Source organism: Falco peregrinus, chromosome 8 (assembly GCF_023634155.1).
Source record: "Falco peregrinus isolate bFalPer1 chromosome 8, bFalPer1.pri, whole genome shotgun sequence".
Lineage (NCBI taxonomy): Eukaryota > Metazoa > Chordata > Aves > Falconiformes > Falconidae > Falco > Falco peregrinus.
In genome coordinates this window covers 45,315,881-45,340,324 of record NC_073728.1, presented here as the reverse complement: position 1 = coordinate 45,340,324, position 24,444 = coordinate 45,315,881, and the positions used below count along the sequence as shown (strand labels likewise).

The window sequence follows — 24,444 nt, the reverse complement described above, 5'->3', positions numbered from 1 at the left end:
CGGCCAGATCTTCATTCCTCCCGTACCCCAAGAGTCAAGGGGCTCCGGCAAGGACGCAAAGGCAGGTGCAACGGTCCCGTCAGGAGCCTCCAGCACCTGCCCAGCGACCACCACCCTCGGGCACCGGGGGCTGAGCACGGCCACCGCCACCGCCGGCCAGGGGGGCGGGCAACAAGGGCGACAGAGGGGCAGGGGCGTCGCGGGAAGGGGCGGGGAAGGGGGGGGCACTGACCGTGTCCAGCAGAGCGGGCGGCTGCGGCTGCGTCTCCTTCGCCGCGGGGCCGGGCGGCGGCGGGAAGTTGGGGCTGAAAACCATCAGGTCGCTCTTGCCCGCGCCGTCCGTCACGCACAGGCTCCGGCTCTGGCGCTGCGAGTACGACCAGCTCCCCACCTCGCTGGCGCACACCAGCGTCGCCGGCCCGGGCCCCGACAGCACGGCCGCCCGCGGCGCCCACCGCGACGCCCCGTACAGCACCACGGCCAGCAGGAACAGGCTCGACACCGCGCAGATGGCCACCACCAGCCACACGTTCGTCGACGCCGCCGCCGCCGCCGCCGCGCCGCCCTCCGCGCCCGCGGCCGCACGCAGCCCCGGCCCCGGCCCCGACGAGCCCGCGGCCGCCAGCGCCGCCTCGGCGCCCTCCACCAGCGACACGCTCAGCGTGGCCGTGACCGAGCGCGCCGGCTCCCCGTGGTCCCGCACCACGATGACCAGCCGCTGCCGCGGGCCGTCCGCCTCCTCCAGCGCCCGCGCCGTGCTCACCTCGCCGCTGTACAGCCCCACGCGGAACGGGCCCTTCCCCCGCGGCTCCCACAGCTCGTAGCGCAGCCACGCGTTGTAGCCCGAGTCCGCGTCCACCGCGCGGATCTTCGCCACCACCTGCCCCGCCGGCGCCCCCCACGCCGCCCACGCCCACAGCGCCCCCGAGCCCGGCCCCGACGCCGCCTCGCCCGCGGCCCCGGGGCCCGGCCCGCCGCCGGCAGGAGGCAGCAGCGCCGGCGCGTTGTCGTTCTCGTCCACCACGAAGAGCTGCACCGTCGCGTTGCCGCACAGCGGCGGCTCCCCCGCGTCCACCGCCCGCACCTCGAACTGCAGCACCTGCAGCTCCTCGTAGTCCAGCGGCTGCAGCGCCCACAGCCGACCGCTCTCCGCGTCCACCGACACGTAGCTCGACGCCGACCGCCACACCCCGCCCGACACCGCGCCGCCGCCGCCCTCCGCCACCGAGTAGCTCACGCGCCCGTTGCCCGCCTCGTCCGGGTCCCGCGCCCACAGCCGCGCCAGCTCCGCGCCCGCCGCGTTGTTCTCCCGCGCCAGCACCGTGTACACGGCCTGCGCGAACGCCGGCGCGTTGTCGTTCACGTCCGACACCGGCACGCGCACCCCGCGGCTGGCGCGCAGCGGCGGCGCCCCGCCGTCCTCCGCCCGCACCTCCACCTCGTACTCCGCCACCCGCTCGCGGTCCAGCGCCTCCCGCAGCACCAGCGAGTACGAGCCCGCGAACGTCGCCACCAGCCCGAACGGCGACGCCGGCCACACCGCGCACCGCACGCGACCGTTCGCCCCCGAGTCCCGGTCCGACACGCTCAGCAGCGCCACCACCGTCCCCACCGCCGCGTCCTCCGGCACCGGCACCGACAGCGACGTCACCCACACCTCCGGCGCGTTGTCGTTCACGTCCAGCACCTCCAGCTCCACGCTGCAGTGACCCGACAGCGGCGGCCAGCCTTTGTCTCTCGCTTCGATTTGTATCTCGTGTAAATGCACGTCTTCAAAGTCCAGGGCGCCCGTCAGACTGATCTCGCCCGTCTTCGGATCAATGGTGAAAAGGTCTCTGTTACCGGCAGGATCCAAACTGACGATGCTGTAAGAAAAGTCCTTATTGATTCCCTCGTCCGGATCCGTGGCGTTCACCCGCGCCACCAGCGTCCCCTCGGTAGCGCTCTCCGGCAGCTGCGCTTTATATACCGACTGGTTGAACTGGGGCGCGTTGTCGTTGGCGTCCAGCACCGAAATCACCAGCTCCACCGTGCCCGTCAGCGGCGGCCGGCCCCCGTCACTCGCCGTCAGCACCAGACGGTGCACAGCCACCGACTCGCGGTCCAGCGGTTTCGCAAGAACCAGGAACAGGGATTTCCTATTTTCATCAGAGGACTTAACATCGAGCGTAAAGTGCTCGTTGGGGCTGAGCGCATAGGAGAGCTGCGCGTTGGCTCCGATATCTGCATCCGACGCGCCCTCCAGCGGGAACCGGGACCCGGCGGGGGAGTTCTCCGATAAACTGAGGTTTTTGCGGGCGGCGGGGAAGAGCGGGGCGTTGTCGTTGATGTCGGTGACCTCCAGCTCCACGTGGAAGACGCGCAGCGGCCGCTCCACTAGCACCTCCAGGCGCAGGGCGCACGGCGCGCTCTTCCCGCACAGCTCCTCCCGGTCCAGCCGCGAGCTCACCACCAGCGCCCCGCTCGCCCCGCTCACCTCCACGCTCGCCCGCCGGCCCTGCGCCACCAGCCGCAGCCGCCGCGCCTCCGCCTCGCCCGCCTCCAGGCCCAGGTCCTGCGCCAGGCGGCCCACCACCGTCCCGGCCTTGGCTTCCTCCGGCACCGAGTAGCGCACCTGCCCGCCGCCCAGCGCCCAGGCCGCCTGCAGCACCAGCACCCGCACCGCGGGCGCCCACCACACGCCCATCGCACCCGCCGCCCTTCCCGCACGGGCCCCGCACGGCTCCCCGCCGCCGCCCGGACGCGCCGGCTCTGCTGACCGCACCGCGCCGCGCCGCCCCCCCCCGCGCTCACAGCCGGGCTCTCCGCCGCACCGGGGCGGAGCCGACGCGCCGCTCCGCCGCCGTTCCTGAGCCTGCAGCGACACCGTGTGCTGCTCCGCCGCCTCGCATGCTCCCCGACAGCGACCGCGGACCCGCGCCGGCCACCTCCCCGCTCGCTCGGCTGCTCCCCCCGCCTCTTCCTCTTGCTGTCCTTCTCCTCACTGCCTGCCTTTGGCTTGCATGCCTGCCTTCCTCCTCTTCCTCCTCCTTCTGACGTTTCATTTCGTACGGTCCCCTTCTTTCTTCCCACAATTCCTTTTCTTCCCTTCTCTTGCCTCGTTCCTTTCTTCTCTTTCTGCTCTTTTCTCCTTCCGCCTCTTCCGCCTCCTCCTTCTCTCCCTTATCCTTTTCGTTCTTGCCTTCCGTGCCCTTTCCTTTACGCCCCTTTCCCTTCTTTTTCCACCATGCTCCCTCCTTTACCCCACGCTGGCACATCGCCAGTCCCCTCACCGCCGCGGCGGTGGCCCTCAATGCCGGGGCCGTCCGCGCTAATTGCGGGCCATCAGCGCTAATTACCGGCCACCGGTGCCGGAGAGAGGGACACTAACCAAGGCGGAGGCTGTTAGGGACCGAAGCCGTTCAGCGTCTACAGGTGATGTCGTCCCGTCCTGGACATCTTCTCATCAGCCCTTCCCTTCTTCCTTGCTTTTTACTCCCATAGTTTTCTTCCTCCTCTTTCACCTTCCTTCTGCGATACTCCTGCAAGGTAACATCGGCGCGCCCTGGTCATCTGCTTTAAGGTTTCTTCATCATTCCCGTCTTTGTCATCTTTCTTCCTTCCTTACTCACTTCCTCTCTTCCACTCTTTCCTCCTTTCGTTATCTCTCCCTTTATGTCCCTCCCCGCCTTTCTGTGTCCAGCAATCCAGAGCGATCGGGCATGCTAATAAACTCATCCATCTTATCATCCTTTATCTTCTTTCTCTCTGTTGCTTGCTTCGTTCTCGTTTCCTTCACTTTCTCTACATTTTTCCTTCCTTCCTGCTCTTCTTCCTCCTTCTCGTCCCTGTCCTCTCTTTGTCTCTTCCTTGGCTCCTTTACCAGTATCTTTTCTAGATGACTACATCACCTTCACCCCATGCAGCACGGACATGCCCTAAGGCATGAGCTCCCATTCCTCTTCCTCCACCTTTCATCAAGCCTTGCACAGCGCCTTGGAGCACCCAGGATGCCGAGCTCCTCACCTCCATTCGGCATGCAGAGATAACGGCGGTGATGCTGGTCATCTCCCATACCATCTCTTCCTTCTTTCCATTCTTTCTCGCTTACATGCTTGCTTCTTCCTTGCATACAGTCCTCTCAAGGATCCAGCGAACAACACAGCAAGGCCATCACATGGCAAAGAACAGCTCTGCCACATCAGAACACAATCCACCGCCATCAGAGACAAAAGCCCAAGGCCAAGGTACTCAGACCTTCATGAAACAGGCTCCAAAGAGTTCAGGAAATCCAGGGCAGTCTTCCCTTCGGGAAATCCAGCCCAGCAACCAATCCTCCAAGAAAGCTGAAAAGGCATGGCGCAACCACAGCTCCCAAGCACTCTCCCTGCACCTCGATGAAGAGCTATTTTTTCCAGCTGCTCACCACATGTCAAGCCCTTGCCTCTTCTTGCAGGCAGGCACGCACTGCCAGAACAACACTCCAAGAACCTTGGTACCCATGAACTCCATCATTAATGTGAGCCATGCGTCACTCAGCCAAACAAACGCCACGAAGGGAAGACCACAGAGGTTTGGATACGAAATCCCATCTATGCTAAACACATCCACTCCCAGAAACACACTGGGGTCCTCCCCATCTGTCCTTCTGCCATCAGCTCATGCTGTTCCTGCAAGCAGCAGAAGCAGGAACAAAAGCAGGTGGCGGTGCTTTGCTGTCCAAACCTATAGGCATTACGATCCAGGACACATTTGGTTGACCCAACGTGAAGGTACCACGGCTGAACGGGAACAAAAGTACAATATCTCAAACACAGCCTCTTTAGGTACAAGAAACTCACCTGTAGAATTCGTGGTTGCTTCTTCTGGAAAAGAAACATTTTCAGGACAGGCCAGCTGGCTCTGAGAGACATTTTATCTTACAATTAACAGTGATTTCTGTCAAGAAAGAAACTACTATAGTTCTCCAAAAGCCTTGAAACCACTCAGTGGTGGGTAGTGCTCCATTATGTACTGCTATCACAGCGGAAGCAAGAGGGAGACGTGAAAGCCAAGAACATTTTGTGAATGTCAACCTCGGCTCCAGAGAGTGGGAAAAGCAACATCTTACACTGATGGCCAACCACCCAAATATCTGCAACCTGACTGACAGCTGCAGAACTCAGCAGGCTGCATCTCACCAACCATTACCAACACACTGCCAATGAGAGAGAAGAAAAACACAAAAGGGTGGGAGGTTTTGGTAAGAGCAGAGAAGAAAACCAAAGGGACCCATTTCACTGTACTGAAACCCAAGGACTGCACACATCTTGAATAGAGAGAGAACTTCTTCTCCTGCCTAGCAAGATTCAGAGCAGAAAGATAACACAGACACATTCGGTGAAGGGTGGCTCCGTGACCAAAATGTGCAAAATTTTCCACTTGAGCTGTAACATTCCATGTCAAAAGAAAGGAACTAAAGGCATGTCTATCATGAGACTTAACAATCAGTAATACCACAAAGATCACCAGTGCCTTACCATATGTGGAACTTCTGGAGGTCCCAAGAAGGTTGTGGGAAAGTAGCAGAGTGTGCTGGGAGTCTTCTCAAGGATTTCTACTGGAATATACTCTGTCCCGTGCCATGGCAAATGTCATCTCCAGGGCTGAGCAGACATTCTCCAGTCCTCCCACAACGACACAGGCCGTGTTCAACCCAGCATCTCCATTCCCCCCAGGCAACCCTCTTCCCCGCTCAAAGTCACCCTCACCCTTAACACATGACCAGGCCCTACTCGGTGCCACTAGCAGGATCACAACGGCAAGACCCAGATACTGCTCTAACCCAACAACACGCCCCAGCTCTAAACCCCACTATGAGCACAACCCAGGCCTTTGCACATCCTCACCTTCCCTCACAACTGGCAGAAAGAAACTATGGAGGAATGCAAAGCCACACAGTGCCTGGCAGACTCTTCCCAGACACATGAACTGCACCCGGAAGCCTTTTGCCCCTTCTCAGCAATCTCCAATGGGAACACCACAGAGCTGCACGTTTTTAGAGTGTCTGTGATTACAGCTGGGACACCTCAGATCCCACTCTGCAGGGATTTTATTCCTTGAGAGAACCACACCAAAGGCTGAAACGCAAGCACACCCAAAATACCAGTTGGGTGGGAGAATTTCCACGACACAACACCAGAGCTGTGCTGCTGTGCAGGGTTTCGTGTCTATGTGCACGTATCAGAATGAGTCAACACTGGCAAGAGGACACACCATCTCTGCTGAGACCAGACGAGCAGGGAAAGTTGAGCACCCAAAGGTCACACACACCTCCTTACCTCCCTGTTAAAATCCTGCCTGAGGAGGATCGAGGAACCAACACGGCAACATCAATGGCTGTGGAAACTCCTGTAGATGACCACTATTACACAAGGACAGCAGACGGAATCTGCCTGGATGCTTTGTGCTTTTTCAGCAATTTCATATAGAAATGGAGTTCTTAAGGATTCTGCGATCAGAGCTCTGACACCTCTGATCCCACTCCACACAGATCTTATTCTTGGACAGAACCACACCAGAGGCTGAAGCGCAAGCAATCTCACCATGTCAACCGGGTGGGGGAATTTGTGCCACCTAAAACCAGAGCTGGGCTGCTCTGCAGGCTTTTCTCTGAACATGCACACATCAGAATGAGCCGTGCATGCAATGGCACACCACACACACACGTTCCTACCAAAGCCAATGTGCAACTGCACAAGCAGGGGAAGTCAAGACCACAAAGGTTACATCCACCTCATCACGTGCCCTTACAAATCCTGACTGAGGATGACCGCGGAACCATCATGGCAGCATCAGCAGTGCGGAAGCTACTATAGATGCCAAACAGCACACAAGGACAGAGGTTGAAGCACTAACCTCCCACAGCACCCTTCCCAAGACAGCAGTGAAAATGTTCATCAGACAACATTCAGCAGTCTGCATTTCATCGCCTCTTACCAACACTTTGCCTATGTCAGGCAGGCAGCAGCACCAGGGACACTATGGTGTGGCATCTTCAGAACTTCAGACAACTCTATTGGGTCTGGCTGAGCCTCATAGCAGCCCTTATAATGCTGTGCTTCTGTTGGTAGATAGAAAGGCAGTGGTAAAACACCACTGTTTTGACTACTGCTGAGCAGTGCTTGCACAGCACCAAAGCTGTCTCTCCAACCTTTCCCCACACTCTCACCAGAAGGCTACAGGTGGGCAAGATCTTGTGAGGGGACATATCCAGGGCACATGACCCAAAGTGACCAATGGCATATTCCATACAATATGATGCTTGCTCAGATATAAAAGCTAACAAAAAGGAGGACGATGGTGGGGCATTAGTTATGATATTTCTCTCACCGAGCAACCCCTACTCCGAATGAGGGCCTGCTTCCTGGGAAGTGGCTGAACATCCCCTGCTGACTGGAGGTAGAAAATAACACCTTTTGCTTTCCTTGGATTCCACATGTGCGACTTTTGATATTGACAAGGACAGGCCCTACTCAGTGCCACTGCAACATGCACTTCTGGGACATGAAAGAGTTTACTTTCTCACCTCAAGGCTCAAACCTACTTTTGCTTACCCTTCCCATCAATGACAGCAACATTAAGAACATATGAAGGCATCACACACACACAGTGTCAGGCAGATACTTTACTGCTGACTCCTTATCTTGGACCACAAGTGGGGTTTATTCAGCTCGTTTTCTCCCTGTGTTTGACTGTAGATAGGAATGACACAGTAGTTCGAGGAGGCACCTGGCATCCAGCCAAGGACAACACACCACAAGGACATTGTGGGCATCTCAGTAACACACACTGTCTCAAGATCCAGATGGCCTCCATCTCCAGGCCCTTGGAGCCTGGGAAACAATCATCTTTAAAAAAATCCTTTATGGCCATCCTGCCCCGTGCTTTCCTCTAGGCATCCTACATTCCCCACTCTGGGAAATGCATAAAGAACACAGAAAGGCATCACACACACAATATGGGGCAGATGCTCTACTGCGGACTCTTCATGCTCGGCAATGCCTCAGCCAGCTCAGATGGAAATGGGGCAGCCCTGGGAGCAATACTCTTCCTAAAGGTCATGTCGCAACAGCTCTAAACAGCAATGGCGTTCATTCCAGCCTCTGACAGAAAAACCCAAACGCTGATGAGCAAACCTCAGCTGTGGACAAGAACTGCTGCAGGGTGCGGCCAGATCTTCATTCCTCCCGTACCCCAAGAGTCAAGGGGCTCCGGCAAGGACGCAAAGGCAGGTGCAACGGTCCCGTCAGGAGCCTCCAGCACCTGCCCAGCGACCACCACCCTCGGGCACCGGGGGCTGAGCACGGCCACCGCCACCGCCGGCCAGGGGGGGCGGGCAACAAGGGCGACAGAGGGGCAGGGGCGTCGCGGGAAGGGGCGGGGAAGGGGGGGGCACTGACCGTGTCCAGCAGAGCGGGCGGCTGCGGCTGCGTCTCCTTCGCCGCGGGGCCGGGCGGCGGCGGGAAGTTGGGGCTGAAAACCATCAGGTCGCTCTTGCCCGCGCCGTCCGTCACGCACAGGCTCCGGCTCTGGCGCTGCGAGTACGACCAGCTCCCCACCTCGCTGGCGCACACCAGCGTCGCCGGCCCGGGCCCCGACAGCACGGCCGCCCGCGGCGCCCACCGCGACGCCCCGTACAGCACCACGGCCAGCAGGAACAGGCTCGACACCGCGCAGATGGCCACCACCAGCCACACGTTCGTCGACGCCGCCGCCGCCGCCGCCGCGCCGCCCTCCGCGCCCGCGGCCGCACGCAGCCCCGGCCCCGGCCCCGACGAGCCCGCGGCCGCCAGCGCCGCCTCGGCGCCCTCCACCAGCGACACGCTCAGCGTGGCCGTGACCGAGCGCGCCGGCTCCCCGTGGTCCCGCACCACGACGACCAGCCGCTGCCGCGGGCCGTCCGCCTCCTCCAGCGCCCGCGCCGTGCTCACCTCGCCGCTGTACAGCCCCACGCGGAACGGGCCCTTCCCCCGCGGCTCCCACAGCTCGTAGCGCAGCCACGCGTTGTAGCCCGAGTCCGCGTCCACCGCGCGGATCTTCGCCACCACCTGCCCCGCCGGCGCCCCCCACGCCGCCCACGCCCACAGCGCCCCCGAGCCCGGCCCCGACGCCGCCTCGCCCGCGGCCCCGGGGCCCGGCCCGCCGCCGGCAGGAGGCAGCAGCGCCGGCGCGTTGTCGTTCTCGTCCACCACGAAGAGCTGCACCGTCGCGTTGCCGCACAGCGGCGGCTCCCCCGCGTCCACCGCCCGCACCTCGAACTGCAGCACCTGCAGCTCCTCGTAGTCCAGCGGCTGCAGCGCCCACAGCCGACCGCTCTCCGCGTCCACCGACACGTAGCTCGACGCCGACCGCCACACCCCGCCCGACACCGCGCCGCCGCCGCCCTCCGCCACCGAGTAGCTCACGCGCCCGTTGCCCGCCTCGTCCGGGTCCCGCGCCCACAGCCGCGCCAGCTCCGCGCCCGCCGCGTTGTTCTCCCGCGCCAGCACCGTGTACACGGCCTGCGCGAACGCCGGCGCGTTGTCGTTCACGTCCGACACCGGCACGCGCACCCCGCGGCTGGCGCGCAGCGGCGGCGCCCCGCCGTCCTCCGCCCGCACCTCCACCTCGTACTCCGCCACCCGCTCGCGGTCCAGCGCCTCCCGCAGCACCAGCGAGTACGAGCCCGCGAACGTCGCCACCAGCCCGAACGGCGACGCCGGCCACACCGCGCACCGCACGCGACCGTTCGCCCCCCGAGTCCCGGTCCGACACGCTCAGCAGCGCCACCACCGTCCCCACCGCCGCGTCCTCCGGCACCGGCACCGACAGCGACGTCACCCACACCTCCGGCGCGTTATCGTTCACGTCCAGCACCTCCACCACCACCTTGCAGTGACCCGAGAGCGGCGGCGTCCCTTTGTCTGTTGCTTCAACCTGGATCTCGTATGAACGGACGTCTTCAAAGTCCAGGGCGCCCGTCAGACGGATCTCACCCGACTTTGGATTTAAAATAAAAAAATTTAACCCCTTTAGGGGAAAAATATTGTTTGATGTAAAAGTCATTTCCCTGTTGCTTCCCTCGTCCGGATCCGTGGCGTTCACCCGCGCCACCAGCGTCCCCTCGGTAGCGCTCTCCGGCAGCTGCGCTTTATACACCGACTGGTTGAACTGGGGCGCGTTGTCGTTGGCGTCCAGTACCGAGATAACCAGCTCCACCGTGCCCGTCAGCGGCGGCCGGCCCCCGTCACTCGCCGTCAGCACCAGACGGTGCACAGCCACCGACTCGCGGTCCAGCGGTTTCGCAAGAACCAGGAACAGAGATTCTCGGTACTCTTCACTGCGATGCAAATCCAGAGCGAAATGCTCGTTGGGGCTGAGCGCATAGGAGAGCTGCGCGTTGGCTCCGATATCTGCATCCGACGCGCCCTCCAGCGGGAACCGGGACCCGGCGGGGGAGTTCTCCGATAAACTGAGGTTTTTGCGGGCGGCGGGGAAGAGCGGGGCGTTGTCGTTGATGTCGGTGACCTCCAGCTCCACGTGGAAGACGCGCAGCGGCCGCTCCACCAGCACCTCCAGGCGCAGGGCGCACGGCGCGCTCTTCCCGCACAGCTCCTCCCGGTCCAGCCGCGAGCTCACCACCAGCGCCCCGCTCGCCCCGCTCACCTCCACGCTCGCCCGCCGGCCCTGCGCCACCAGCCGCAGCCGCCGCGCCTCCGCCTCGCCCGCCTCCAGGCCCAGGTCCTGCGCCAGGCGGCCCACCACCGTCCCGGCCTTGGCTTCCTCCGGCACCGAGTAGCGCACCTGCCCGCCGCCCAGCGCCCAGGCCGCCTGCAGCACCAGCACCCGCACCGCGGGCGCCCACCACACGCCCATCGCACCCGCCGCCCTTCCCGCACGGGCCCCGCACGGCTCCCCGCCGCCGCCCGGACGCGCCGGCTCTGCTGACCGCACCGCGCCGCGCCGCCCCCCCCCGCGCTCACAGCCGGGCTCTCCGCCGCACCGGGGCGGAGCCGACGCGCCGCTCCGCCGCCGTTCCTGAGCCTGCAGCGACACCGTGTGCTGCTCCGCCGCCTCGCATGCTCCCCGACAGCGACCGCGGACCCGCGCCGGCCACCTCCCCGCTCGCTCGGCTGCTCCCCCCGCCTCTTCCTCTTGCTGTCCGTCTCCTCACTGCCTGCCTTTGGCTTGCATGCCTGCCTTCCTCCTCTTCCTCCTCCTTCTGACGTTTCATTTCGTACGGTCCCCTTCTTTCTTCCCACAATTCCTTTTCTTCCCTTCTCTTGCCTCGTTCCTTTCTTCTCTTTCTGCTCTTTTCTCCTTCCGCCTCTTCCGCCTCCTCCTTCTCTCCCTTATCCTTTTCGTTCTTGCCTTCCGTGCCCTTTCCTTTACGCCCCTTTCCCTTCTTTTTCCACCATGCTCCCTCCTTTACCCCACGCTGGCACATCGCCAGTCCCCTCACCGCCGCGGCGGTGGCCCTCAATGCCGGGGCCGTCCGCGCTAATTGCGGGCCATCAGCGCTAATTACCGGCCACCGGTGCCGGAGAGAGGGACACTAACCAAGGCGGAGGCTGTTAGGGACCGAAGCCGTTCAGCGTCTACAGGTGATGTCGTCCCGTCCTGGACATCTTCTCATCAGCCCTTCCCTTCTTCCTTGCTTTTTACTCCCATAGTTTTCTTCCTCCTCTCTCACCTTCCTTCTGCGATACTCCTGCAAGGTAACATCGGCGCGCCCTGGTCATCTGCTTTAAGGTTTCTTCATCATTCCCGTCTTTGTCATCTTTCTTCCTTCCTTACTCACTTCCTCTCTTCCGCTCTTTCCTCCTTTCGTTATCTCTCCCTTTATGTCCCTCCCCGCCTTTCTGTGTATAGCAATCCAGAGCGATCGGGCATGCTAGTAAACTCATCCATCTTATCATCCTTTATCTTCTTTCTCTCTGTTGCTTGCTTCGTTCTCGTTTCCTTCACTTTCTCTACATTTTTCCTTCCTTCCTGCTCTTCTTCCACCTTCTCGTCCCTGTCCTCTCTTTGTCTCTTCCTTGGCTCCTTCACCAACATCTTTTCTAGATGACTACGTCACCCTCACCCCATGCAGCACGGACATGCCCTAAGGCATGAGCTCCCACTCCTCTTCCTCCACCTTTCATCAAGCCTTGCACAGCGCCTTGGAGCACCCAGGATGCCGAGCTCCTCACCTCCATTCGGCATGCAGAGATAACGGCGGTGATGCTGGTCATCTCCCATACCATCTCTTCCTTCTTTCCATTCTTTCTCGCTTACATGCTTGCTTCTTCCTTGCATACAGTCCTCTCAAGGATCCAGCGAACAACACAGCAAGGCCATCACATGGCAAAGAACAGCTCTGCCACATCAGAACACAATCCACCGCCATCAGAGACAAAAGCCCAAGGCCAAGGTACTCCAGACCTTCATGAAACAGGCTCCAAAGAGTTCAGGAAATCCAGGGCAGTCTTCCCTTCGGGAAATCCAGCCCAGCAACCAATCCTCCAAGAAAGCTGAAAAGGCATGGCGCAACCACAGCTCCCAAGCACTCTCCCTGCACCTCGATGAAGAGCTATTTTTTCCAGCTGCTCACCACATGTCAAGCCCTTGCCTCTTCTTGCAGGCAGGCACGCACTGCCAGAACAACACTCCAAGAACCTTGGTACCCATGAACTCCATCATTAATGTGAGCCATGCGTCACTCAGCCAAACAAACGCCACGAAGGGAAGACCACAGAGGTTTGGATACGAAATCCCATCTATGCTAAACACATCCACTCCCAGAAACACACTGGGGTCCTCCCCATCTGTCCTTCTGCCATCAGCTCATGCTGTTCCTGCAAGCAGCAGAAGCAGGAACAAAAGCAGGTGGCGGTGCTTTGCTGTCCAAACCTATAGGCATTACGATCCAGGACACATTTGGTTGACCCAACGTGAAGGTACCACGGCTGAACGGGAACAAAAGTACAATATCTCAAACACAGCCTCTTTAGGTACAAGAAACTCACCTGTAGAATTCGTGGTTGCTTCTTCTGGAAAAGAAACATTTTCAGGACAGGCCAGCTGGCTCTGAGAGACATTTTATCTTACAATTAACAGTGATTTCTGTCAAGAAAGAAACTACTATAGTTCTCCAAAAGCCTTGAAACCACTCAGTGGTGGGTAGTGCTCCATTATGTACTGCTATCACAGCGGAAGCAAGAGGGAGACGTGAAAGCCAAGAACATTTTGTGAATGTCAACCTCGGCTCCAGAGAGTGGGAAAAGCAACATCTTACACTGATGGCCAACCACCCAAATATCTGCAACCTGACTGACAGCTGCAGAACTCAGCAGGCTGCATCTCACCAACCATTACCAACACACTGCCAATGAGAGAGAAGAAAAACACAAAAGGGTGGGAGGTTTTGGTAAGAGCAGAGAAGAAAACCAAAGGGACCCATTTCACTGTACTGAAACCCAAGGACTGCACACATCTTGAATAGAGAGAGAACTTCTTCTCCTGCCTAGCAAGATTCAGAGCAGAAAGATAACACAGACACATTCGGTGAAGGGTGGCTCCGTGACCAAAATGTGCAAAATTTTCCACTTGAGCAGTAACATTCCATGTCAAAAGAAAGGAACTAAAGGCATGTCTATCATGAGACTTAACAATCAGTAATACCACAAAGATCACCAGTGCCTTACCATATGTGGAACTTCTGGAGGTCCCAAGAAGGTTGTGGGAAAGTAGCAGAGTGTGCTGGGAGTCTTCTCAAGGATTTCTACTGGAATATACTCTGTCCCGTGCCATGGCAAATGTCATCTCCAGGGCTGAGCAGACATTCTCCAGTCCTCCCACAACGACACAGGCCGTGTTCAACCCAGCATCTCCATTCCCCCCAGGCAACCCTCTTCCCCGCTCAAAGTCACCCTCACCCTTAACACATGACCAGGCCCTACTCGGTGCCACTAGCAGGATCACAACGGCAAGACCCAGATACTGCTCTAACCCAACAACACGCCCCAGCTCTAAACCCCACTATGAGCACAACCCAGGCCTTTGCACATCCTCACCTTCCCTCACAACTGGCAGAAAGAAACTATGGAGGAATGCAAAGCCACACAGTGCCTGGCAGACTCTTCCCAGACACATGAACTGCACCCGGAAGCCTTTTGCCCCTTCTCAGCAATCTCCAATGGGAACACCACAGAGCTGCACGTTTTTAGAGTGTCTGTGATTACAGCTGGGACACCTCAGATCCCACTCTGCAGGGATTTTATTCCTTGAGAGAACCACACCAAAGGCTGAAACGCAAGCACACCCAAAATACCAGTTGGGTGGGAGAATTTCCACGACACAACACCAGAGCTGTGCTGCTGTGCAGGGTTTCGTGTCTATGTGCACGTATCAGAATGAGTCAACACTGGCAAGAGGACACACCATCTCTGCTGAGACCAGACGAGCAGGGAAAGTTGAGCACCCAAAGGTCACACACACCTCCTTACCTCCCTGTTAAAATCCTGCCTGAGGAGGATCGAGGAACCAACACGGCAACATCAATGGCTGTGGAAACTCCTGTAGATGCCCACGATTACACAAGGACAGCAGACGGAATCTGCCTGGATGCTTTGTGCTTTTTCAGCAATTTCATATAGAAATGGAGTTCTTAAGGATTCTGCGATCAGAGCTCTGACACCTCTGATCCCACTCCACACAGATCTTATTCTTGGACAGAACCACACCAGAGGCTGAAGCGCAAGCAATCTCACCATGTCAACCGGGTGGGGGAATTTGTGCCACCTAAAACCAGAGCTGGGCTGCTCTGCAGGCTTTTCTCTGAACATGCACACATCAGAATGAGCCGTGCATGCAATGGCACACCACACACACACGTTCCTACCAAAGCCAATGTGCAACTGCACAAGCAGGGGAAGTCAAGACCACAAAGGTTACATCCACCTCATCACGTGCCCTTACAAATCCTGACTGAGGATGACCGCGGAACCATCATGGCAGCATCAGCAGTGCGGAAGCTACTATAGATGCCAAACAGCACACAAGGACAGAGGTTGAAGCACTAACCTCCCACAGCACCCTTCCCAAGACAGCAGTGAAAATGTTCATCAGACAACATTCAGCAGTCTGCATTTCATCGCCTCTTACCAACACTTTGCCTATGTCAGGCAGGCAGCAGCACCAGGGACACTATGGTGTGGCATCTTCAGAACTTCAGACAACTCTATTGGGTCTGGCTGAGCCTCATAGCAGCCCTTATAATGCTGTGCTTCTGTTGGTAGATAGAAAGGCAGTGGTAAAACACCACTGTTTTGACTACTGCTGAGCAGTGCTTGCACAGCACCAAAGCTGTCTCTCCAACCTTTCCCCACACTCTCACCAGAAGGCTACAGGTGGGCAAGATCTTGTGAGGGGACATATCCAGGGCACATGACCCAAAGTGACCAATGGCATATTCCATACAATATGATGCTTGCTCAGATATAAAAGCTAACAAAAAGGAGGACGATGGTGGGGCATTAGTTATGATATTTCTCTCACCGAGCAACCCCTACTCCGAATGAGGGCCTGCTTCCTGGGAAGTGGCTGAACATCCCCTGCTGACTGGAGGTAGAAAATAACACCTTTTGCTTTCCTTGGATTCCACATGTGCGACTTTTGATATTGACAAGGACAGGCCCTACTCAGTGCCACTGCAACATGCACTTCTGGGACATGAAAGAGTTTACTTTCTCACCTCAAGGCTCAAACCTACTTTTGCTTACCCTTCCCATCAATGACAGCAACATTAAGAACATATGAAGGCATCACACACACACAGTGTCAGGCAGATACTTTACTGCTGACTCCTTATCTTGGACCACAAGTGGGGTTTATTCAGCTCGTTTTCTCCCTGTGTTTGACTGTAGATAGGAATGACACAGTAGTTCGAGGAGGCACCTGGCATCCAGCCAAGGACAACACACCACAAGGACATTGTGGGCATCTCAGTAACACACACTGTCTCAAGATCCAGATGGCCTCCATCTCCAGGCCCTTGGAGCCTGGGAAACAATCATCTTTAAAAAAATCCTTTATGGCCATCCTGCCCCGTGCTTTCCTCTAGGCATCCTACATTCCCCACTCTGGGAAATGCATAAAGAACACAGAAAGGCATCACACACACAATATGGGGCAGATGCTCTACTGCGGACTCTTCATGCTCGGCAATGCCTCAGCCAGCTCAGATGGAAATGGGGCAGCCCTGGGAGCAATACTCTTCCTAAAGGTCATGTCGCAACAGCTCTAAACAGCAATGGCGTTCATTCCAGCCTCTGACAGAAAAACCCAAACGCTGATGAGCAAACCTCAGCTGTGGACAAGAACTGCTGCAGGGTGCGGCCAGATCTTCATTCCTCCCGTACCCCAAGAGTCAAGGGGCTCCGGCAAGGACACAAAGGCAGGTGCAACGGTCCCGTCAGGAGCCTCCAGCACCTGCCCAGCGACCACCACCCTCGGGCACCGGGGGCTGAGCACGGCCACCGCCACCGCCGGCCAGGGGGGCGGGCAACAAGGGCGACAGAGGGGCAGGGGCGTCGCGGGAAGGGGCGGGGAAGGGGGGGGCACTGACCGTGTCCAGCAGAGCGGGCGGCTGCGTCTCCTTCGCCGCGGGGCCGGGCGGCGGCGGGAAGTTGGGGCTGAAAACCATCAGGTCGCTCTTGCCCGCGCCGTCCGTCACGCACAGGCTCCGGCTCTGGCGCTGCGAGTACGACCAGCTCCCCACCTCGCTGGCGCACACCAGCGTCGCCGGCCCGGGCCCCGACAGCACGGCCGCCCGCGGCGCCCACCGCGACGCCCCGTACAGCACCACGGCCAGCAGGAACAGGCTCGACACCGCGCAGATGGCCACCACCAGCCACACGTTCGCCGACGCCGCCGACGCCGCGTCGCCCTCCGCGCCCGCCGCCGCACGCAGCCCCGGCCCCGACGAGCCCGCGGCCGCCAGCGCCGCCTCGGCGCCCTCCACCAGCGACACGCTCAGCGTGGCCGTGACCGAGCGCGCCGGCTCCCCGTGGTCCCGCACCACGACGACCAGCCGCTGCCGCGGGCCGTCCGCCTCCTCCAGCGCCCGCGCCGTGCTCACCTCGCCGCTGTACAGCCCCACGCGGAACGGGCCCTTCCCCCGCGGCTCCCACAGCTCGTAGCGCAGCCACGCGTTGTAGCCCGAGTCCGCGTCCACCGCGCGGATCTTCGCCACCACCTGCCCCGCCGGCGCCCCCCACGCCGCCCACGCCCACAGCGCCCCCGAGCCCGGCCCCGACGCCGCCTCGCCCGCGGCCCCGGGGCCCGGCCCGCCGCCGGCAGGAGGCAGCAGCGCCGGCGCGTTGTCGTTCTCGTCCACCACGAAGAGCTGCACCGTCGCGTTGCCGCACAGCGGCGGCTCCCCCGCGTCCACCGCCCGCACCTCGAACTGCAGCACCTGCAGCTCCTCGTAGTCCAGCGGCTGCAGCGCCCACAGCCGACCGCTCTCCGCGTCCACCGACACGTAGCTCGACGCCGACCGCCACACCCCGCCCGACACCGCGCCGCCGCCGCCCTCCGCCACCGAGTAGCTCACGCGCCCGTTGCCCGCCTCGTCCGGGTCCCGCGCCCACAGCCGCGCCAGCTCCGCGCCCGCCGCGTTGTTCTCCCGCGCCAGCACCGTGTACACGGCCTGCGCGAACGCCGGCGCGTTGTCGTTCACGTCCGACACCGGCACGCGCACCCCGCGGCTGGCGCGCAGCGGCGGCGCCCCGCCGTCCTCCGCCCGCACCTCCACCTCGTACTCCGCCACCCGCTCGCGGTCCAGCGCCTCCCGCAGCACCAGCGAGTACGAGCCCGCGAACGTCGCCACCAGCCCGAACGGCGACGCCGGCCACACCGCGCACCGCACGCGACCGTTCGCCCCCGAGTCCCGGTCCGACACGCTCAGCAGCGCCACCACCGTCCCCACCGCCGCGTCCTCCGGCACCGGCACCGACAGCGACGTCACCCACACCTCCGGCGCGTTGTCGTTCACGTCCAGCACCTCCACCACCACCTTGCAGTGACCCGAGAGCGGCGGCGTCCCTTTGTCTGTTGCTTCAACCTGGATCTCGTATGAACGGACGTCTTCAAAGTCCAGGGCGCCCGTCAGACGGATCTCACCCGACTTCGGATTTAAAATAAAAAAATTTAACCCCTTTAGGGGAAAAACATTGTTTGATGTAAAAGTCATTTCCCTGTTGCTTCCCTCGTCCGGATCCGTGGCGTTCACCCGCGCCACCAGCGTCCCCTCGGTAGCGCTCTCCGGCAGCTGCGCTTTATATACCGACTGGTTGAACTGGGGCGCGTTGTCGTTGGCGTCCAGTACCGAGATAACCAGCTCCACCGTGCCCGTCAGCGGCGGCCGGCCCCCGTCACTCGCCGTCAGCACCAGACGGTGCACAGCCACCGACTCGCGGTCCAGCGGTTTCGCAAGAACCAGGAACAGAGATTCTCGGTACTCTTCACTGCGATGCAAATCCAGAGCGAAATGCTCGTTGGGGCTGAGCGCATAGGAGAGCTGCGCGTTGGCTCCGATATCTGCATCCGACGCGCCCTCCAGCGGGAACCGGGACCCGGCGGGGGAGTTCTCCGGTAAACTGAGGTTTTTGCGGGCGGCGGGGAAGAGCGGGGCGTTGTCGTTGATGTCGGTGACCTCCAGCTCCACGTGGAAGACGCGCAGCGGCCGCTCCACCAGCACCTCCAGGCGCAGGGCGCACGGCGCGCTCTTCCCGCACAGCTCCTCCCGGTCCAGCCGCGAGCTCACCACCAGCGCCCCGCTCGCCCCGCTCACCTCCACGCTCGCCCGCCGGCCCTGCGCCACCAGCCGCAGCCGCCGCGCCTCCGCCTCGCCCGCCTCCAGGCCCAGGTCCTGCGCCAGGCGGCCCACCACCGTCCCGGCCTTGGCTTCCTCCGGCACCGAGTAGCGCACCTGCCCGCCGCCCAGCGCCCAGGCCGCCTGCAGCACCAGCACCCGCACCGCGGGCGCCCACCACACGCCCATCGCACCCGCCGCCCTTCCCGCACGGGCCCCGCACGGCTCCCCGCCGCCGCCCGGACGCGCCGGCTCTGCTGACCGCACCGCCCCCCCCGCGTTCACAGCCGGGCTCTCCGCCGCACCGGGGCGGAGCCGACGCGCCGCTCCGCCGCCGTTCCTGAGCCTGCAGCGACACCGTGTGCTGCTCCGCCGCCTCGCACGCTCCCCGACAGCGACCGCGGACCCGCTCGTCTACCCCTCTCTCTTTCCCCGCCCCTTTTCTTTTTCATTATTTGCTCCTTCTTCCTTTTTCTCGTTTTTTCCCCTTCTTTTCTCTTTCTTTTACCTTCCGTTATTTCTTTTTTTCTCGTTCTTCGTTTCTTTCCTACTTTATTTTTTTATTATCTTCCATTCTTCTCTATTTTTTCTTTCCAACTTATGCTTTCTTCTCTCCTCTTCCTTCTTTGCCTTCTCTCCCTTCTTTTTTTTTCTTGTCGTCCTGCCGTGCCCTGTTCTTTATGCCCCTTTTTCTTCTCTTTTCTTCGCACATCGCAAGTTGCCTCCGGCGTCGCGGCGGCGATTGTTTAAGTCGGAGCCATCAGGGTAATTAGAGGACAGGAGCTCCAGAGTGCGGTACTCTAACCAACAGGTAGGCTGTTAGGTACCAGCTCCGTTTTGTGTCTAGAGGCGACATATTTGCGTTATGTAAATCCGGTCTATCGCCTCTTCTTTCCCTGGTTTCTCATTGCATACAGTCCTTCTTTGCCTTTTTCTTTTCTGGATCTCCCGGATCCTTCAATAAGATGATCTGGTGCATCCTGTTCATCTCCTTCATGGTTTCTTCCTTTTTTCCTCTTGTCATCTTGTCTCCTTCCTTTCCTCCTTTCTCTCCCCCACCACATTTCTGTGTGCAGCAATAGCGTTGGTGACATGCTAGTAAACGAATTTATTTGTTTCTTTTCTCTCTCTTCTTTCTATTGCTTTACTTTGGTTTCATTTGCTTTTTTCTCTGCACTGTTCCTTCATTCCTTCTCTTCTTTCCTCTCTCTGTGTCTCCTCTTCCCTGTTCTGCTTCCCCTTCTGTTCTGCTCCTCTCTTCGACTCTGCTTTGTCTGCTTAACCAACAAGTTTTCTGTATGACTACGTCACTCTCACCATGAAGCACGGACGTGCCCTTTGGCATGAGCTCTCATTCCTATTCCCTAGTCTTGTTCCACTTCCATCTCTTCAGACAAGGAACACCCTTCCTGATTCCCTACAGTCTATTTCCATCTGCATGATCCATGTAAGGTATTTGCTTCTTTCAGTCAGGCATGCTCTTTCAGCACAACACAGCAAGAACCTCAGTACATGGGCGCATTAGTCCCCACATAATACCTCTTACTCCTCAGCATGCAAAATTCACAACGGAGTTAAAACCATGGCACTACCACTGAGAACATCCCCTTGACTCTCAATACAACCACTCCAAGAAACGCATTAGGGTCCTTCCTCTATCCATACTCTCTGTCACTTGTTCACACTGTGCCTGGGAGCGGCAAGAAAGGAATGACAGCAGGCAGTGCTGCTTTCGTGCTCCAATCATAGAGTATCTGAAGTTGTAAGGGTCCCAATAAGGATTATCGAGTCCAACTCCCAATCCAGGCAACATTCAGTCCGTCCAAGATAAAGATACCATAACGAAACAGGAACAAAAGTACAGCCGTCTCTCAAATTCATGAGCGACTTACCTGTAGCATCACTGGTTGCTTCTTCAGAAAAGATTTTCAGGAGAAGGGAAGTGGTTCTGATTCTAAAAAGGACAATTCCCCTTTGTGTTATCAGTGCTTTCTGGGGAAGATGGATGGGAAAAAATGACCCACGTTCTGCTAAAGCCTTGGTATCACTGGACAGTGCACAGTGGTCCCTTATGCACTTTATCACAAGGGAAGCAGGAGTGACACCTGAAAACTACGGACATTCTTTCAGTGTCAACCTCAGCACAGAAGACTGGAAAAGCCATCACCCACACTGGAAGCCAGTTCTTCATAACAGGAGAGAGAATAACCAAAGGATCCCATTCTGCCATACTGAAACACAAGTTTTGCCAAAGTGCGAGGATATGCAGGACTTCTGGAAGTCCTGAGAGGATCCCAGGTAAACAATCTTGTGCGCCAGGCACCATCCCAAGTTTTTCTACTTTAATTCTCTATCCCAAGCACTGGAAAATGAGGTCTCCAGCTAAACAGACATTCTCCAGTTCACTAATGACACAGTCCATGTTCTACACAGCATCTTCACTTCCTCAGGGAAGACTCTTCCCTACTCAGTCACCCTTCCCATGGTAGGTGCCCCAAGCTCTACTCCATGCCACTCAGAAGTTCGCTGCCACAGTACCCAGACAGGTCTCCACCACAACAGTAATACATTTTTTTTTTAAAGAAGAAAAAGTTACCATCTCCCACCTTAGCAAAGCCAGGTGCATGGCTGTGGGAGGATTTCAAAAACTATTTGAACCTTCAGGGCAAAATCCACCACCTGCCCACAGAGCTCTCGTCCACCCTCATTCACATTCACCATCACCTGCCCTGAACTCCCGCAGGCAGCCAGGTGCAGCACACCAAGTCTTGCAGCCACCACATTTCCCACAGCTGGGTTAAGGATGAGAGTAACTTCTGCCATTACCTCTGCAGCTCATGTACACAGACCACGATTCAGAAGATTATTGAACATGATTGTGCCTACTGACCTTTTTGTATTCCTGCTGCCTGATCTCCACAGTGCTGCTGGTTTATATGGAAATCTGTTGCTGAAGGTAGTCAGGCTTTCTGTTGACAGCAATGACGTCTTGATTCCAGATCCATCCTTGATGCCATTTTTATATGGCCTATGCCATCAAAACACAAAGATTAACTCTTCCTACTGCGTCTTTGTAACTTACCTGCATTTCCTCATCTCAACCAGTGACAGTGTTTTCTCCCCAAGGAAGACAGACTGATCATATTTCATATCCCAAATCCTTGTGGAAGTTTAGCCTTTGAAGAGTTGCCTTTCCCTCCACCGCTGCTCTTGAGCAGAGCAACCCACAGTAAACAGCAGAAAGGACCTTTGGCAGACACTGCTGCTGCTGGGGACTGACTTATTAAGGCCATTAGCACATCTCTATTGCATTTGTAACACCCACACAGGTTTTGTCCTGTTGTTTAGGTCTCCACAGGGATTTTCTGCAGTCTCACAGAATTATTACTATAGACCACATGTAAATGGACAGAAACAAATCTATCCTACCAAGCAGAACACCATTTGTTAACTTTTTCCAGGTGCACACAACAGAATTGATATTTTTGATAACAGAGGATGGAAAAGTAAGATTCTACAAAGCACAATTTTTGCCAAGTTAATCTGGAGACAAGTTTCTGGCTTCTGAGTTTCCTCGAGTTTTCCATCAGTTTGTTTTAATTCGTGTAGCTGAAGAAAATAAAGGTTTGGGTAGAGATCACTGTCTTGACTTTTGCATAGGAAGAGATGCTGGAACATCTTCCATCAATAAGTTCATCATGCTCGCTCCATGTGCATCCAGGATGAGAAGTGTTTAATCAGAATAGGTTTTGGTTTTGTTCCACACACACACCCACTCTCCACTTATCAGCTTGCTAAGTTAATCCACTTACCTAGAATAAGTACATCTTCACTGGAGAAATATTTCATGCCATATTAATAGGGATGAAAGTATAATGTTGATGTCAGTAAAAAGAGCACCATTTTATTTTCAAGTATCTTAGGGCTGTGCTAGGATCTAAGTTAAGTTTGCTGTAAAATGTATTAGAATGTTTTAAATCAGTAAAAAAGCTGTTAACGAGATGACAAGCACTGATGTCAAGCATACAGGACACGGTGTCCTTTTTCCTGTGGTCTGAACACTTGTCAGCATCGTTTCTATCTCCACCAAGCAGAAGCTTGAATAAATGGTCCGTGATCTGAGCTTTAGTGAAGAATCAAAGTGTTTCTACATGTAAAAAAATAGTTAAAGAATCCGATATAACCTACATGTTGGAAGAGTTGTTTCTTGCTTACTCAAATCCAGTGCATGCGAGATTCTCGCATTCTGATGAAATCCAGCTACTACCCGAGTAACAGTAGGACAGTGGGTGGCATTGGCAAATCCTTAAGCACTTTAATGCTATCACAGATGTACAACTAAGATGTCTTTTATAACACCTGCATTTATAGCAAGAAGCTACAAAGGTCATAAGAAAAAGCTGAGATGATCCTGAAAAAAGCTCCAGGTTTGTGGAAGGCTTAGTTTAGCTACTCCAATTTTGGTCAGTCTCAGAGTATTCCCTGTGCCTCTCACTAAGCAGTAAGACATGAGGAGTGGTGATCCACATCAAGAAAGAATCTGTACAGAAAAATCAGTAAGAACTACTCACCTTTACACCTTGAAAGCTCATCAACTGTCTGAGCATTACCCTGAGCCTCTTTCATTAGACAGGAAGGAGTGGAAGCCTAGTTAAACTGCTGCAAAAAAATCCCACGAGTTTCGACATCCCAAGTTCAGTTTATCCATCAGAGCTCATGAAGTCAACACTGGATTCCTAGATAAACACGTACAGCCGAATGGCAAACACCAGCCGAAAGGTTCGCTTTTTCTGCCGTTCTTTAGACAGTAGAGACGGGCAAGACTTTTCCTGGCATATTTGGAAAGCTCTAGTTCGACGTCCACTGAACTCAAAGCATGACTTCAGTTACACTTTGAGACAAGTAGAGGAGAATCGTCAAGAAACAGAAAAGCAGCAGCTCCGGCAGAATCGCTCCCGTGACACAGGGCGCTTCCAGCTTTAACCATCCTCGAGATGGAAAGTGCCGCACTGCAGCTCCAGATCATCCCGCTCAGGGCGACTGTCCCCATCGACAGGGATGCGGAAAGAAGAGCCCGTCCCCTCCTGAGAGGCAAGCGAGCTCCGAGCTCACGCTGTCGAGTTTGGTTTCCTGCGAAGCGGGTCCTTCACGTCTCTAATGCAGTTCAGCAGTTAGAGCAGGGCACAGAAAAGCCGAGGTCTGGTTTCAAAGCCTTCCTGAGACCGAAAGCTTTTAGACCAGTCTCCCCCACCATTCAGTAGTGCCCTAATCACCGGGAGAGGGACCGCCCGTACGGAGTCCCACCGGTCCTTCAGCGGGGCGCTCCGCCCTGGGCGATGCCGGCGGAGAGGCCGGGAAGGGGGGGTCACCTGGTCGCTCAGCGGCCGGAGCACGCACCGCCGCGGGGTTCAGTCCCCGCTTCTGCACATTCCCTTCGGCAGCCGCCGAATATAAGGGGGGCAGGCTCGGAGAGCAGGGAACGGACAGCAAATCCGCCCGTTTCCACCTCTGTCCTTCAGGACACTGGCAGAGTGGGAGCCTCCGTCCCCTGGCCCCTCTCAGAAAGCTGCCGGCGGTGCCCGCTGCCG

The 24,444-nt window shown here is 57.6% G+C and overlaps 3 protein-coding genes across 3 annotated transcripts; all 3 read right to left on the bottom strand.

Moving 5' to 3' along the window:
• Positions 1-79: 79 nt before the first annotated feature.
• LOC129785014 (protocadherin alpha-3-like) lies at positions 80-5,343 on the bottom strand. Its single transcript, XM_055812141.1, has one exon. The coding sequence runs from the start codon at positions 2,684-2,686 to the stop codon at positions 80-82; it is 2,607 nt and encodes an 868-aa protein (XP_055668116.1). The 5' UTR covers positions 2,687-5,343.
• A 2,855-nt stretch (positions 5,344-8,198) lies between these two features.
• On the bottom strand, positions 8,199-12,411 carry LOC129785013 (protocadherin alpha-2-like). The gene is given in 2 exon segments (XM_055812140.1): positions 8,199-9,755; positions 9,757-12,411. Coding segments are annotated over 2 exon segments (2,676 nt in total). The 5' UTR covers positions 10,876-12,411.
• A 4,045-nt stretch (positions 12,412-16,456) lies between these two features.
• LOC114014140 (protocadherin alpha-2-like) lies at positions 16,457-24,444 on the bottom strand. The gene has a single exon (XM_027796873.2). It carries the CDS (start codon positions 19,043-19,045, stop codon positions 16,457-16,459), a length of 2,589 nt encoding a protein of 862 aa, XP_027652674.2. The 5' UTR covers positions 19,046-24,444.